This window comes from Tursiops truncatus, chromosome 3, assembly GCF_011762595.2.
Source record: "Tursiops truncatus isolate mTurTru1 chromosome 3, mTurTru1.mat.Y, whole genome shotgun sequence".
Taxonomy (NCBI): domain Eukaryota; kingdom Metazoa; phylum Chordata; class Mammalia; order Artiodactyla; family Delphinidae; genus Tursiops; species Tursiops truncatus.
The window spans coordinates 57,662,861-57,680,115 of NC_047036.1; the positions used below are offsets into that span (position 1 = coordinate 57,662,861).

Sequence of the window (17,255 nt, forward strand, 5' to 3'; positions counted from 1 at the left end):
TTACACATAAAATTATGAATCAAAATGAAAATAGAATGCACACACATGTGTGTGTATATAAATATTTATCTGAATGAATATTCTACAGAGGCTTAATCAGAAAGGAGTGAAAGGGATGGGAAGCAGCAGTCACTGGGTGCCAATCACTGGGCTCCACTTTGCACTGATATACAATAACTTGAGGTTATAAAACTTTAACAGATATCGGTACCAAGAGTAATGTCTGGTGCATAAATAATAAAAGGTTTTCTCTAGATTTTTATTGTGTGAATTATGGTTTTAAAGATACTTGCATGGTCATGGCTGCAAATTGAACTGATGGGACATTTTGGGCTCTCCACAAATCTGCTTGGGACAAGAGGCTGACGGTCAAGGCAAGATTCTCCAGAGCTCTGCAGAGACAGATTGAACCATGTGATTAATGCATTCTGGCAGGATCTTTAAGATCTGTTGAGTTTGTGACCCAGATCTCAAGAGGTGAATAAGCTCTTTATAGGAGCTTCTCTAGCGAAAAGGAGGAAAAGCCAAAGATGGGCTCTCTGTACTGCATATGCAAATATTCACAGGATATCTAAATTGTATCTTCTGATCATGGTCTTCTCTGGGACATTTAAACATCTCACTGCTGCAGATGGAGTTGAATATAAGAAAAACTGTCCAGTTTGAGTAAAGGTAATTTGAAGCCTCTGTAAAGATGTCATAGCTCAGGTGTGGGGGAGGGAATAAGGAGAGGATGATGATGTCTTATGAGAAAATGGTCCCTTCTGAATTTACCTCCTGTACATTCCATCTCCTCTGAAAAATAAACGAGTGAGGAGAAAGGACTTGAGTTCCCCAGAAAGCTCCATCTTGGCCCTGGCATGGCCGTGGGACCCTCCCTTCAGTGGGTGTCATCGTGGAAGACAAGGAACAATTGATAATGAACCCAAAGTGAAATGCACCCAATTCATTAATAAGTGAATTTATTCCCAGAGGCTGGGAACTTCTCATGAAGGAGAAATTTTGGGGCTCACAATAAAAACTGAGGGGAGAATAAGCAATGCAACATTTATTTTTAAAAATTTTGTAACAAAAATTTGGTGATAAAAGACAAGTGTTTGTTTTAAAACTTACATTTTTTAAACCTTTTTTGTCTTACAAAGAATTCTTGAAAGGAAAAAAGAATTTCTTTTTCGTTTTAAAAAGAAATCCTTGTAATACCATGAACCTTCCCCTCACACACACACATAAAATTTAAACAAATGTTACATTCCACATGTTATTTTATATATTCTGCTTTTTTCTATTCTATACTATTTGAAAAGAAAATGCTGGTCACAACCTATTGAATCTATTTCATATCCCACTAATGGGGTTTTGAAAAATGGTTATAAAATGAGAAACCTAGAGGTAATCCTGAAGACTATTATTATTCTAAATAATATTATTTGATACCAAATATCTTAGTTTAATAGCTTAACAAAGGAAAATAGTAGCCCAGTTTGAATGAATAGAAAAAGGAATGTTTTAAAGTATACTATAAAGAATAAAATAAAATACTTCTAGGGTGTATTCATAGTGATGGAGAAATGCTGTATATAACTGGAAAGGCTTGTGTTAAAACACGATATTCTCGTAGGCAGCCAACCATTTGAACTAATTTTCATTAGTATGGCGATCACAAGTTGAAAGACAAATGCAGAGGCACAAGACATCAGCAAATCTCCCCTCCACGCCCACCCCGGGTCTCTTTCTGATCATCACTGAACTAAGGAACCTATATAGCACCTTAAAATACTTGTAGTTACATTGCTGTAATACTCAACACATCAGCATTCACCAGAAAGGTTTTCTTAACTAAGCTTTAGTTTTTTTTTTATGAGAAATAACTTTATGCTCTCCACCATCTTTAGGAGTTGAATTAAAGTGTGAAGTCCACCTCCAATTTGTCCTCTCCTCCTCAAGGTCAAGGTGGAGGCCCTCAATGAGTTCTCCAAGGAGAAAACCCCACGTTGGAAATCCTCAGTGGTGACGATCATGGCCTTTACTGCTGGGTTTGCTGGTGCCCAGGAGGGACCCTGAAATAGCTCAAGGATTAGAGATGAGTCTGAGTATTTGGATTAGAGACATATATGGTAGGATCTCTGTTCCAAATGCCATGTAATTTATTAAGTTGAGATTCAGTGGCCATTAAATAGCCTATGGTTTTTTAAGGAAAATAACCAAATTTGAAGTCTGTTTCTTTGTGTTTCAAAATCAAGATGGTTTATTGTGTTGTTATTAAAATTTTAACTCCAGAATTGTAACAACCAAAGAAAAAATACATTTAAAAATGCACTGTGCATTAACATGCCTGTGGAAGCCCTCAGCCTCAAAGTTTGAGTGGTTTAAAATGTAGATGGATGGAAGGAGCCAGGAATGTGCAAGGTCAAATTCTCGCCTTTTAATTTTATGGTTATCAAAGTTAAATGAGGAAAGAAAAGCAGTAGATAAGCAGAATCACCACCTGTTTCTGACATGTAAGTTTCATGGGAATCATTTTTTTAAATCTCTAAAAATGATAATTGAATGTGACATATTTGGAACCTCACTTGACCCGTGCCTGACCCATTTCTTGACACCAACTCTGGGATGAGATCTTTGCACGTCTCTCCTTGTTTTCTTACGTGTGCCTCCACCCTCCTGTGTTGTCCAAGGGTGAAAGAGGGAATGCCACGTGGTATTTTTCACATGCAAATTGCCCCAAAGGCCCTCCCCTGCCCCCCCCACCCCTGACAGCTCAGTGGCTCTGTTTTGTCTGTGTTTTTAATATTTGAAGGGTAGCTATTTGAGGCTTGTAATAATTATATTTACAAAGCAAAAATCGTGAGGATAGTACTAACTTGAACCAGCTTTCGTTTCTTAGAGCACTTGAAGTGGCTTTTGCTAGGTTGAAATGTTCATTTGGGGAAACATAAAATCTTGTTTAAAAAGAGGCTATTTGGGGGGAGAAAAAAACAATAAAAATCACTTAAGCATGAATTTTGTTAGATATTAAACGGGTGCCCATTGCAGCTGACGCCAATGAGAAAATCTGAATTCAGAGAAATAGAAACCCATGGCTCGGGACTTCCCCAGTGGCACAGTGGTTAAGAATCTGCCTGCCAGTGCAGGGGACACAGGTTTGAGTCCTGGTCCGGGAAGATCCCACATGCCATGGAGCAACTAAGTCTGTGCGCCACAACTACTGAGACTGCGCTCTAGAGCCCGTGAGCTACAACTACTGAGCCTGCATGCCACAACTACTGAAGCCAGCACGCCTAGAGCCTGTGCTCCACAACAAGAGAAGCCACTGCAGTGCGAAGCCCGTGCACCACAAGGAAGAGTAGCCCCCGCTCGCTGCAACTAGAGAAAGCCCACGTGCAGCAACAAAGACCCAACGCAGCCCAAAAAAAAAAAAAAAGAAACCCATGGCTCTGTCTTACTTGGTGATTTAGTTGTTTGTTTACTCTGTGCTCCATCCAGTTCCAGCCTTGATGCCCTGGATGCTGACAGTGAAGGAGAGGGGCATTCCGAGCGGTCGCGCATTTGCCACACTCCAGTGTCTCAGAGTTCCTCGAGAACTGGCATTCCTAGCGGGGATGAATTGGACTCTTTTGAGACCAACACTGAACCAGATTTTAATATCTCCAGGACTGAATCACTTTCTTTATCAAGTAGCCTGCAGCTGAAGGTATTCTTATTGGTATTAATTTGGTTTATTATTTGGTTTATTGTAAGCCTGAAAAATATGTTGTCTAAATCCACCCATCTCTGAAAGACAAATTATGTTATGGTCACATGTGTAAACTTTTTTTTTTTGAAGACCCATGAGCTGCCTGAGCTTGCCTTTTTACTCTCTCCCACTCTAATGTGTATAGTCCTTACTTACAATGGCTGATTTGTTTTCACGAATCACCACCAATACAGTAATCTTTCACATACTTGGAAAATTTTACCATTTTATACTGTGATTTCTGCCATCACCCCTTAAGCAATGGGAGAAAAGCTGGTAGTATGAAGTGAGTTTAAGTGATCAAACTTGTTTTGCACACATAAAATTTTAGTTGGCACTGGTGTTAAGGTAAATAATATTGCTAAGGCAGAGGTGACATTTGTTGAGCGTTCCTGGCTGCAAGGACTCATCTGGAACACCAGATGTCTCCTTTGTCAGTTTTTCCATAGGAGACAGCTTTTCTGTCATTGGCATTTTTGCATTGGAATTTCATTTTGTTGTGGTTTTTAAAAAGACTAAACGCTTCCAGTCTTGCAGAGAAAGCCCTTTTCTGTTTGGACCTATGTTTTCTTTTTGATTTCTGTTGTCCACTTGTTTTCTTTTTCAATCGAGTTTACTACTATAAAACAATGTGTGCTGTGCCCAAACGTCTCATACCACAAACATATGGTGGTTATGGTAATGCTTTATTTTTGTAGTGTTCTCTACAATATACAAAACATGCTTTTATATAAAATGTTTAATTTTCTCATAACTCACCTAGGATATAAGGGAGTACTTTTATTTTAATTTTTGATCAGTTGAAGTTCTGGAGAGATTAGGTGTCCACATTGCCCAAGCTTGGTGATAGAGTCAGAACTCAAATCTAGGCCTCCTGACCCCGGATCCTGAATCCTCTTCCCTCAGCTCTGAGTCCTGTGGAGCTGTCATAATCTTCTGAACCTAAAGGTCATGTGATATTTCTGGATAATAAGAAATAGGTATGGTTGTTAATGTAGCTGCTTCTCAGATTTGCATTTTGAATGGAACTGTGAAAAATTCATCATTACTTGGAATGAAAAGTAATTCTTTGTGAAACAGTTCCATGCTGTTCACTTTTAAGAAGAATCTGTCCTATAAAATATGTCTTGCCTTGCCTCTGTAATTACCCTGTGTAAATTTGCCAAAGAATTCTGGATAATTTTCAAAGTCCTGTTATGAAAAATGATTACCATGCATGACTTAAAGGCAGAGGGTGGTACTTGGCTAGGGCCCTTTGTGGCCAACTCACTGTTAGGGTTATAGGACAACTCGGGTTGGCCTTTCGGACATCCAGGCCCACTGGGTCTTTCCCAATAAGTAAGTCAGGGAGCCATGGCTTAAGACCTTTTGAAGCAGGATCAGGCTTCTGTTTTCAACTTTCCTCCAGGCTCTTCAACTAAACCGTAAGCCTAGGGCAACCATGTGCTTTCACTTAGGGAGAAAAAGGGAACAGTGCTTGTGAGAAGGACAGTTGCTGATGGCTTTAGTTTAGTAACACATTTTGCACCACTTTCTTTCACCTGTAACCTTAAGTGGTATCTTAAAAATGGATGGGGGTGGGCATCAATCCTAAGGCCACTAGGCCTCTGTTGGATGGGATTTGGGTGCCATAAATGGCTTTAGTGGCATTCTATTGTGTATTCATTTAAATTTTCTAGAACATGTAAGAAAAGCATTTTTTAAATTATCTATCCAGCTTGCATTTTTCATGTATGTTGCCAATATAATAATAGAAATAATAGGTAATTGGGAAAACAGGAAAAAAATAGCAGGTCATTTAAAAGAAATAAAGTTGAACATATATAAATAAGTGATAATTCAAGCAAAATCCCAGGAAGTGCTGGATGGAAGGTCTGTTGAAAGATGGGCACAGACTAGAAGGATTTGTGTAATGACCTGATGCATTCTTTCCTGGAGGCTGCAGCTAACATTACAAACTTAAATAGCTATTAGGAACTTTTAAAAACTTGTCATTTTAGGTGACTGTTCCTCTACCTTCTAATAATTATGTATAGAGATCTCAGTTAATATGGAATTTTGCTTGAATGCTACAGTTTAAAGTAACAAAAATAAGTGACAACTCGGGTTAAAAAAAAAGTCAAACTCGTTGAATACGCAGAGAAAGTCATGTGACTTGATTTTTCACTTTTAACCAACATGGTTGGGATGTCATGATTGTATCCTAAAGTATATAGGAAATATAGAAACTATTCCCAAAAGCTCAAGTTTACTAAAGCATTAAAAAGACAATAACATTTTTAAAGTTGTGAGAGGCAAACAGAAACAAATCATTAATAAGATTACCTCAGAAATGTTCAAGTTGAATCCTTTTTTTAAAGGTTCTGATTTTGATGATGAACACATACTTTCAAGTCTTCCATAGAATTTTTTTTAAACTTCGTTATGATTTCTTTTAGGAATCATTGTTTTCTGGAGTCCGCTCACGTTCTTATTCCTGCTCATCACCCAAAATTTCTTTAGGAAAAACTCGATTGATCCGTGACTTTACAGTGTGCAATTCAGCTGAAGGTAAGCATTAGTTACCATTTGGCTGTGAAAGCATTCTTTTCTAGACTGGATTTTCAGTTAGTAAAAGTGCATAAAGTATGTAAGAGCAGCAGGCTAGTATTTTCAATGTCATTTTCACTATTGATTTTTCTAAGCTTAGCAAAATCCTATTCTCATTGGATATCAGACAAGGTATAAATTTGATTTTGATGAAATCACAGATGTGTACACACCTCTCTGTTGCCTTATTCTTTTTGAATAAAATGTTTTCCTCAAGGACAGTGTAAACTATGATTTATTCTAGGTTCTTTATTGTGAGGGCTTTAGAGAATTTTATTTAAGGAAGTTATAAAAGTTACTTTTGTCCTACATATAAATTGCTGAAATAATCCAATTCCTCACAGTTGCAAAAGCATTGCAAAATGGATTGTCTTCATTTCTTTATTTAACAAGGGACTTTAGAAAGTTAAAATAACAGAACATACTTGAAACACAAGTAAATATATCTCAAACATTTTTTGTGGCCTATGTAAGCAATCAGAAATACAACTTTTATACAATAAAATTTTAATTGAAATATAGTATACCTACAGAAAGGGGTGCATGTTAGAAGCATGTAGCTTGATGAATTTTCAAAAGTGAATTGAGATCAATAAATAGAACAATTGTGGCAACTCAGAGCTGCCCTTGTAGCCCTTCTTAGCCGCTACCCCAAATTTCAACTTAATTCTGGAATGTAATTAACACTTTCTGTGTACCATTTGTTATAATAATTACATTTAAAGCTGTATTTGGAAGTATTAATGTCAATCTGTAATACATAGCATTATAACAAATTTTTTGTCAATGTATTAGGTAATGCCTTTTTTTGTCTGTTATCCTTAAGAGCCTTAGAAGACTCAGAAAGTGAGAGACGTGCTTAAGTATTCCCAATTTCCCAGCATAGAATCTTTAAAATAGGATTTATTTTACTCCTTCTTTTCCTTTCCTTTTTTCTTATTCTTGCTTTGTTACATTGCCGTTCTTTTGCATCCTTATGCCATGTGGAACAACAGTGAAAGCATAATCTTTGTGCTTGGACCTGCCATCCTAAAGCAATGTCTAATGTATGGAGATGTTCAATCAATATTTGTTGAATGAATGTAGCAGACAAAATACATAAAATACAAAAGAAGTGCTACAAGGCATTTTTTTTTCCTTTTTCTTTCTGGGATGTCTTTTTGGAGAATGAGAAAACAGGACTGATAATAAAAGTCAGTTTTGATTTTTAGAATGGGAAGATGGAGAGAAAGGACCAAGAGAAAGAAAGGAGACAACTACCTTGAGGGGACAGGAGTAGAAGAGGATTGAATTTGCCCTGGATGTTTTTTCAATACCATAAGTCTTTCTAGGATCTCCAGGTCTCCCTAACCTTAGTTTAGGTTGGGATTCCTTTTAATGGCAGCTTTGACACCTTTTCACTGATAGTCTTAGAGATGGTGAATTAACTTTGTACTATAACTATTTGGAAAACACTTTTAAGTCTTCTGTGCAGTGTGCAAAATGGTGCCTTTGCCTTTATATCTGTAGTATCTCTGATTATTAAATTCCGACAGTTCTGATGTTTGAAATCTCAGACGACTGAGAGAAAAATGGATAGTTTATAAGGGGAAAGAGCCGTGATTTATGAATTCTTTAATGAATAAGGGAGGGTATTTTTGCTTTACATACATTCCTTAAATCTTCACGTTTGAATTAGAAAGAATAAAAAGCTGAAATCAATTCCTTTGTTTTTTCTGTGAATAAAAGCTTGTCTTTAGACAGTGTGTTTAAAAATAGGGCTATTGGATGAAGTTTGACACTCTCCAGGAGGTAAGTATTACAAACAGGCAATTTAGGTTGAGGCTACACACTAAATGTACAAAAATTCCAATGGATATTCCTCTATGGTAGCAAACATTTGGATTGGTATCATTTAGGTCAGTCAAAATCATAGGACTGTGAAGAATAAATTAGCTCTTAAGGAAGAAAAAATAATTTTAACTGTGTGTGTGTGTGAGATCAAAGCACAGGTGTGAAAGCTTGCCTACTTCAAAGATGTATTCTAATGTTTCATTGTTTAATCTGCTTAATCAGAGGTAAATTGACATTTGTGTTGTTATAAATCCTCTTTCAATGAGTTTTGAATAGTTCTAAAATTTTTTTTCTATTTGAACAGAGTCCAAGTCTTCCTTCCTCAGTGGAAAATGCCCATAAATGACCTATTGATATAATACAGATATACAGAGACAGGATAGTCTTTCAGTCCTTTTTTATACTTATTTGTGATGTCCTCTCTTTCTTGTCACTTTCAGAGGGTTACTTACGATCATTTATCATGCTTTTGTTGTTTTTGAGGGGGCCAAGAGTACAATGGTGGCAACTTTATTATTTAATGCTTTTTATATATAAAACAAAATCCAATCCTATATTTCCCTTGGGTACATCATGGATTTGGATAGAAAGGAATATTCTCCATGTTAAAATAATTACAGCATCACCAAGATGGACAAAAGTGCTCTACACTTAAAAATTTGAGGAGTGAAGTGAATGTATTTTTGAAAATTATTGTGCACTGATGGATGGAATCCTGTTAGACTTTGTCCAGTTTTCTGAGTCTGATTCTGTTACTTTATTAGCTTGATTATTTGGGATATATGGCTTATTCTCCTGACACCTCAGTCTGTATACAAAAAGGATAATGATTTCTGCCCATGACTTAATTTGAAGAATATTTAATGGCAATAAAATAAAAGTCTTCGAATTCTTCAGAGTAGGTTTTCTGTTACCTACAAGATAGTCTTGGGTTCAACATCGATGTTTCCACATTTCAGGAGATATGTATTCATTAGTTTTCCCCTGTATATATCTGGCCCATCTCCCTTTGCAACCTAGTTTTGCCTCTTCACTCTTCCGGATTGTAACGGTAAAGGATTTGTCCCCGCTCTGTAGATGGTGTGCTCCACAGTGGCCGTTCCCTCCTTCAGTCTCTCTCACTGTCTAAATCAGTGTCTCTGCTCCATCCCTGTAGTAAGTACTCCGGTTTGGGAAACAAGATGGCGCTACGCTGCTTGCATGGGCCTGCCCCTTCTACCCAGCCACCCCAGTCCAATGGAGGAGGGGCGCTCCCTTTTTTATGAGCCACAAAGCACATCTCCGAACTGGCTGCTCTGTAAAGGCATTACAGCTACATTAAAATGGACTCTTCCTTAGGCTGGCCTTCAAGACTTTTCTTTTAAGCTTTGCTAAAAAGCCGCTAAGATATTTATTGATTCTGTACGTTGGGGAATTAGTGTTACGAATAAGGGATGACGCTCTGGTGAGAAATATCCAGAAACACAGAACTGATTTTCTGCGTTTCTGAAAATGTTTGCTGCCCCTTGCTGAGGCTAACTTAGTTCACAAAATCATTAAATGTTTCCCTATGTTGGCCTCCTCCCCGTTCTCTCCAAATTAGGGAAGGTGATAAAAATATCCAGAGCAATGCCCTAGTTCTATAAAATGACTTTTTTCATTATTTTCTAACTGGTGGTATGTGTAATGATAATGTACGGTTGAGTGTGTGCACTTCAGACTAACACACGACTGCTAGGTTGTCTGCCTTCGTTTTCATTTTATTGTTCTGTGTCTTGTAGAGCAAAGAGCTTACAGCTTACCGGAGCCACCAAGAGAAAAAAGGTATTTTAACCCTTCCAGATTTCCTGAGGGACTGCTTGATCCATCTTTGGAAATGTGTGCACATCATTTTTGATACCTGTTCAGTAGTTTGTGAGACGTTTCTGCCAAATGAGCCTGCCTGAATCCTTTGTACCCTTTCTGATCTGTATGGGTGTAGGTTTGCCAGCTGTTCCTTTCAGTCCCCAGATGAACAGGCCTCAGGACCAGGGACAGAGTAGTCTGGGGTTATTTTCAAAGCCAAACACTTCCAATGTACAGCAGCATGCGGAGCCGTGTGAGACCACCTGCTTTAGAAAGGTATCAGGTTCTCACTAGGTCTGTCCACTATGACAGGAAGACTTCTTGTGGTAACAGACCCCCGGGGTCAGTGTTAGAAAGTGCCTAAACATCTCTGCTGTCTGTCGTTGTAGAGTATCGCTTAGAAGTGTTAAGTGTGAAACAAAGAATAAACGATGCAGAAAGTACTTTGAGCGTTATGAGTTTTCTGATTAATATGAAGATTTGAAAGCTGTATGCCTAAGCTGCTCTTTTCCCTAGAAGGTAAAACTGTCCTTAGAGTAAAACTTGGGCAGCTGACTAGCAACAGGCTGGATTGCTGCGCTCTGTTGGTCTTGAGAAACTAACTGCTCGTGAATCACACTGTGAAATAGCCCTGGGGTTATGTCAGAAATGGTATAAGTGCTTGGCTTTGAGAGACCATGGGAAAAGGAGGAAAATGGTTTTAATTTGGGTTCCATTAATGCTCAAACTCTGAAACCTTTTACCATATAGATCAAGAGCGATTATTTTGCTTTAAATCTTGGACTGAAAGTATGAAGAAGAAGGAAAAAAATAAAATCTCCTTTTGCTCATTCCTATTTTTTGGAGACCAGAATAGAAATTCTGAAACGATAAAACAGAGGAAGACTAAGAATGCCCTTTGAGAATAAGCTGCTGATGAAAGGACATCAGGGCAATGATGATGGTGACAGCGGGAGCAGCAGCAACTGACCGTTGTTGGGTGTTTTTATGTGCCTGGCACTATTTTAAGCTGCTTACGTTTATTACTTCATTTAAGCGATTTGTTGACTAAGTCTGGAATTTGTTCATCATTCTGGTCATCGTTCTGGTTAGAAGTCTTATCCTTGCTATCTTTTTAACAATTGGAGAAGTAATAGACTGATTGTAAGGATTTTTTAAAAATCAAAAATATTTTCCATTAAGAGAGGGATTTAAGACTGGAAGAGCCAATGTCAGAATTGGTTAAATATTAGCCTATAAAATGTGTTAACTTGGATGAGATGTATAGGGCTGTATTGGATGGGATGAATATTTTTCTCATATTCCTCATTCTTGTTTTCTTCTTCCTGTTCTTGGGTCTGTCTTGGGTCTGCATCCCGAAAGCATCTGACTTTCTTAGTCATATCCCCTGGTGTATCTAGTAGAATAGATATTCCATCTCCCCTACTATGTTCCTGATACCTTGTTGGATACACCAGTAGGGTCCCTGGCTAGACCTAATGCTTTGCTTTGGTCATGCTATAGACTTTTACTTGGGGGTTTGCCTTCTTTGGAATTCCCTTATTTATGTTGATCACTTCATTTCTGGAAAAGAGTGCAGCCAGCTAAAAGGGGGGCTCACTCCAGACCTTGCAGGCTCATTCTTATAGGAGCAAGCACTTCATCTATCCCATCTTAGGATTATATGGTACAACTCAGTTATTTTATTGCCACCATCTACCTTAAATCTGATACATCTGTTACCTTTTATTTTTTTTAAGAAAATGAGAATCTGGCTGTTCAAAGTTGAAGTTTCACCTGTGTCAGTTTTCAATTTGGATAGTTGGAGCTTTTTAAATACTTAGATGCCCAGTTCTTTTAAAAAATAGGTTATAGATATAATAGGTTAAGGATTAAGATATTGAGGCTACATCCGTATTATTAAGATACTTAAAATATCTGTTTACCTATTGAAAAGGTAATGCCAAGAATCTCTGAAGAATGGGGCTTGTAAAACTTTATTGTGGGTAATTCCATTGGTCATCAAATTGATAATAGAGTTAGGCATTCTTGTTCTGGGATGTTGAAAGAGTTTAAGTAAATTTTTCCAGATTCTTATAAATTGAAAAGCTGTTTACATTCTGTTGTGAAATCAGTTGAGGACTTTTCCTTTCTGAGTTCTTCTCTAAAGTACCTAATTTTTACGTAAGTGAATACCACATAGTTAAATTAGATTTGAAACATGGAATCAACCAACCTTCTACATCTGCCCAGAAGTTACACTGTGTTTCCCATTGTGATAATCTGAAAGTGGGCCATGTCTATGATATTCACGTGTCTACCAGGTTAGATGATTCAGAGTTTTTAATAATTAGTGTTTCAGTTTTTTTGTTTGTTTGTTTTGTTTACTTTGTCATCTCGGTCCTTGTCAACCTTTGGAATTAAAGATTAAGTGGTATGATTTTATGTCTTTTTTTTTAAATAAATTGCAGTGCACCTGTAGGTTTTAAATCAAAACTGTAACATTGTTCTTGATACAGTCTTCTGTAGCATAGGGAGTTGGGAGTAGAGTCTGGTAAACAGGAACTCATTTGCTTTCATTTGAGAGAGTGTAGTTGTGTTCCTGCTGGGAAGTAGGGGAGAGGACTTCTTCACCTCAAAAATCGCATTGACCTTATCATTCTTCAATTCTGAGATTTAGATTTCCGCTCCATATTTTTCTTCTCTTAGACATTGGGTGGCTCTTGGTGGGGTCCCAAAAAGTGTTCCAGAGAGGATTCTTTCTCAGCTGTCAAGTGTGCTTTTTTCCCCATTCCAAAAGTGAGCCTGTTGAATATTATTCCATGCGTTTTGCAAATTAGGATGCTTAAGACACAAGAGATATGGAAATTTACAGATATATTAACCAGTGATTTGTCTAAGAAGGTGGCTGTGGAAGTAGAAAGGAAATAAGAGGGTCTAAGTTCCTTGTGTTATTCTGAGTAGTGCAGGGCACTTTCACTTCTGTTTTCCATCTTTCCTTTCTAACTTTTTCAACTGTTTTCTCTCAGTAGCAAACCCAATTTCATGGACCGTGCAGGGTTTGAGTGGCAGGACACCCACTGTCCTGACTATACCTGAGGTAGCTCTGAAGTAATTTATTATTTATGCTAAATGCATTCACTGAGGTTTGAACTCTCAATTATCTAATATAGAGGTCAAATAACTTAGTTTTGTTTAATATGTACCAGTTAAGTACTTATTATATTTAAGCGTGAGAAAGGGCCTTAGAAATAACTTAGTCTTTGATCAGATGAGAAAAACTGAAGTCCTAGAAGTTGTCTTTTAAGTCGTTTTTGTAAAATGTAATCATATGTATTTTGGTGCATATCAATAGTATGATTGCTTTTGAAGGTATTTCCCAGAGATGAATGTATTAGCCACTAAGGCTGACAAGTAAGAAGTTTGAGGGATAGGAGAGACATGGGTTATGAAATGTTCATCTTGGAAATTGTCTGCAGAAGTGTTATCTGGTTTGACGTGATACTTTTGTTGGTCTTTAATATATTCACTCTTTCTTTCTTTCTTTCTTTGTAATAATATTAGAATACAAGACCATCAGAGAAAGTTCTAGGGGAAATATAAAAGTTCCAGGGAAATTTCCTCTTCATAGCTGGGACTTTTTTTTTCCCTAAAGAATGATTCTGTGGATTAGAGGAAAGTCAGTGATGTTCAGTGTGTTCACAGGTTGGGTACAATTACCTCTAACTTGCCTCTTATTTGGGGGGAATTTCCACAATGTTCTCTCCTTTGCAACCTAGAGTCTCAGATTGCAAATATCCTGATTGAGTGGGGGAGATGGAACCATGAGGCAGACAGTCTGTTTCTCAGGCTGTATTGACAAAGGAAATGTGTGTCTGCTGAGTATTATCTCTGTTCTAAAAATAAATAAAATCCAGTTTGATGTCGTTGGTTATTTGGCTTCTATGTGCTAGGAAAATTCTATTAGCCTAGTAAACAGGGAGATGAATGTTTTCAGGGTAAAATTATAAGTGTAAGATTTCCTTTCTTTCTCTAATATTTTAATATGAAAATTTTAAAGTATGCAGAAAAGCTGAAAGAATTATATATTAGAATACCTATTTCCACCACTTAGATTCTGTAAGTGTTAACATTGTGAGATAGTTGCTTTATCATACACTTATCCACCTGTTCATCTATAAGATATATTTTTAATAGTTTCTATCCTTATCTTTAGAATAACCATTAAAGCCTGAAAAATATATATGTATGAAAATAATATGTACAAAATACATCTGTGTGTTTGTATACATACACACACATACATACACACACATCTGTATGACTGCTCTCTTTTGCTCCCTCTGGTAAGTTTTATAAGCTGTGATAACAGATTCTTTTTTGTAGAATTCAGGAAGAAGAATGGGATAAATACATCATACCCGCCAAATCAGAGTCTGAAAAGTACAAAGTGAGCCGAACTTTCAGCTTCCTCATGAACAGGATGACCAGCCCTCGGAATAAATCTAAGGTAATTAAGGTTTTATGCCTATCGTCTATAAAGCGTAGATGCTCAGTTTCTGAGCAATTAGTATAGTTTCCACTTTCCCTTTAAAATCATTTACCTTAGGTTTTGTACACACATATTTAAAAACCTCTGTATTCCTTATGGGGTATTGTCCAAGTCATTGAAAATACTGAGACCACTTCATCCTGGGTGCTGTTACGTTTTGGCATTATCCCACTTCTTGGTGTGTGGCCCTTCTGTCCTGATAGAACACGTAGAGACTTGGTATGACTTTTGTAAGTCGATTGGCTCTGAGCATTTCTCTTTTCTCCCCACTTTGCTGCTGCTGCCACATCTAAAGACAAAAGGCAAGGATGCCAAAGACAAAGAGAAACTGAGTCGACATCAGTTTGTCCCTGGAACATTTTCTGGGACTCTACAGTGTTTGGTTTGTGATAAAACGCTCCTGGGGAAAGAGTCGTTCCAGTGTTCCAGTAAGTTCTCGGGCCCCATGTGTGCTGTCTTCGTGTGTGCTTTGCCTCCCCAAACAGGAAGCTCCCTGAGAATACTGCCAGTGCTAAGTGTGTTCATGTAGACTTTTGTTTTCATGTCTGTGTGTGGTTTCATCAGCAAGCAATGACCCAGGATGGTTGAGTCAGTACTTTGTGTCCACAGGTGATAGTCTCTCCTAGAACCCAGACTGTTACACCTCACTGCCTTCTGATGTCTCCACTTGGATGTCTGAATAGCATCTCAAATGGAGCTCCGTTCTCCCCCTTCTGTGCCCACCTACAAACTGACCCTCTCAGTTTAATGGCAGTTCCATCATTCCAGCCAAATGCTCGTGCCAAAAACCTTGGAGTATTTCTATATACCTCTCTTTCTCTCAGTCCCGCACTCTTCAGCATTCCTCTTGGCTCTATCTTCAAAATATACGTGGAAGTCAGCCTCTTCTCACCCCTGCCACTGCTATCACCCTGGTCTAAAGCCATCATTTCAGTAGCTTTGCAACTGGTCTCCTTGTGCTTTTACTGCAAAAAGCATAGTTCTCAAAATCTCAGTCCGAGCGAGTTTGTCAAGGCATTTGTCCTTGTGTTCCAGATCCTCCGATGGCTTCCTGTCATCCTGAGGATGGCCAGAGCCCTGACAGTGGCTGCAAGGCCCCCATGATCTCTCCTGTCATCCACTCCTCCCACTCTTCTGCTTCAGTCCCTCTGGCATCTTTGCTGTTCTTCCAATACTCCGGGCGTCAGGCATGCTCCTGCCGTGGGGCCTTTCCTGCGGTTCGCTCTGCCTGCAGTGCTCTCCCCTCAGTTAGCTGTGTGGTTTGTCCCCTCACCTCCTTCAGGTCTGCTTCAGATAACACCCCCCAGTCAGGCCTTTCTTGACCACCCTCTGCTTGGCTCATTTGCCCCCTTTTCCTCCTTTTTATCCCACTATAGCATTCAACATCATCTAACTTACTCTCTGTTTTGTTTGTCAATTTTATTATCTATCTCCTTCACCAGAATATAAACTCTACGAGGGATGGATTTTTGTCTGTTGATTTTGTTCTCTGCTATATCCACAGTGCCTAGAACAATGCTTTTGCATAGCAGGGGCTTAGTAAATATGTATGGAGTGAAAGAATATTTCAGTGCAAAAGAATTTAGGCCCAGGCAGGTGAAATCCATTTCATGGTGTTTGTTGGTGGCCAGAATTAGGGGAACATTTGGGGGGTGGGATGGGAGTACAAAGGGAGGTGAAGAGCAGAGGAAGGTTATATGTAAAGTTCTTCATTAAATTCCTAGAAATGATTAAATTAAAAATTTAAATGTATCCATTCACACTGTCTTTAATGATGCCAATTTCACTGCATGCTTGAACCTTGCTTTCCTTGGAGACTTGATTTCTTCCTTTTATGTGACCTGAGATAGCATCAAGCAAAATAATAATAATAATAAAACTACTCTAAAAACTAAAGTCTACTAATTAAAAAACAGATAGCACCAAGCAGTTCAGCTGTGATTTAATTTGCTAATTTTTTAGAAGTTTGCCAAAAGTATTGTTTGTGGATTTTTTTTTAAACATTCATTTTATTTATTTATTTGGCTGTGCTGGGTCTCAGCCGCGGCACACAGGATGTTTTAGTTGCGGCATGCGGGATCTTTTTAGTTGTGGAATGTGGGGTCTTTAGTTGCGGCATGTGAGATCTCCACTTGTGGCATGCGAACTCTCAGTTGTGGCTTGTGGGATCCAGCTCCCCGACCAGGGATGGAACCTGGGACCCCTGCCCTGGGAGCGTGGAGTCCCAGCCACTGGACCACCAGGGAAGTCCCTGTTCATGGGTTGTTAGTGGCTTGCCCCCATGTCAGCAGTCAGTTTATGGGTTTGATGGCATATGTTTCATCGGTTGTGGCTCTCTTCTTGTTCATAGGGCTGGATCTCTTCAGCTGTACCCCCCAGCCACATCCATGACCTTTCTCTCCCCTCATTTTAAGACAAACTCCTCAAGTTGGGCAACCTCCGCTCACTGCTCTGACGTCTCTTCCTGCCACTTCTTCCTTAACCATCTGATTTTGGCCTCTGTTCCCACTACTTAACAGATGTCTTGCCCTTGACCTTAGCATCTTTCCTCGTTACTGTTCTCAGACTCACTGATCTCTCTCCTGTTTCCATGTTTATTGTCCCTTTGTGTAGGTAGATGTCCTCTTTTCCATGGCACACTACTCTTCTGTTTACCACCTGTATTGTCTCCTTTCTCCTAACTTTGAGTACCCTCCAAACTCAGTTCTTGGGCATCTGTTCTTTTCTCGGTATTGTTTCTAAGTA

At 38.5% G+C, this 17,255-nt stretch overlaps 1 protein-coding gene across 6 annotated transcripts in view; it reads left to right on the forward strand.

Annotated features, from left to right (window-relative positions):
- The window catches only part of ARHGEF28 (Rho guanine nucleotide exchange factor 28), a 278,789-nt gene that overhangs the window by 170,431 nt on the left and 91,103 nt on the right, over window positions 1-17,255 (forward strand). For 3 of the 6 annotated variants that reach the window (XM_073802206.1, XM_073802207.1, XM_073802208.1), the window contains 6 exons: window positions 3,484-3,691; window positions 6,172-6,283; window positions 9,233-9,310; window positions 9,916-9,958; window positions 14,345-14,468; window positions 14,806-14,938. In XM_073802206.1, the coding sequence (XP_073658307.1) occupies window positions 3,484-3,691; window positions 6,172-6,283; window positions 9,233-9,310; window positions 9,916-9,958; window positions 14,345-14,468; window positions 14,806-14,938 (698 nt within the window). The remainder of the gene's footprint in view (window positions 1-3,483; window positions 3,692-6,171; window positions 6,284-9,232; window positions 9,311-9,915; window positions 9,959-14,344; window positions 14,469-14,805; window positions 14,939-17,255) is intronic. The other 3 variants (XM_019929841.2, XM_019929844.2, XM_019929849.3) reach the window with 1 other exon arrangement.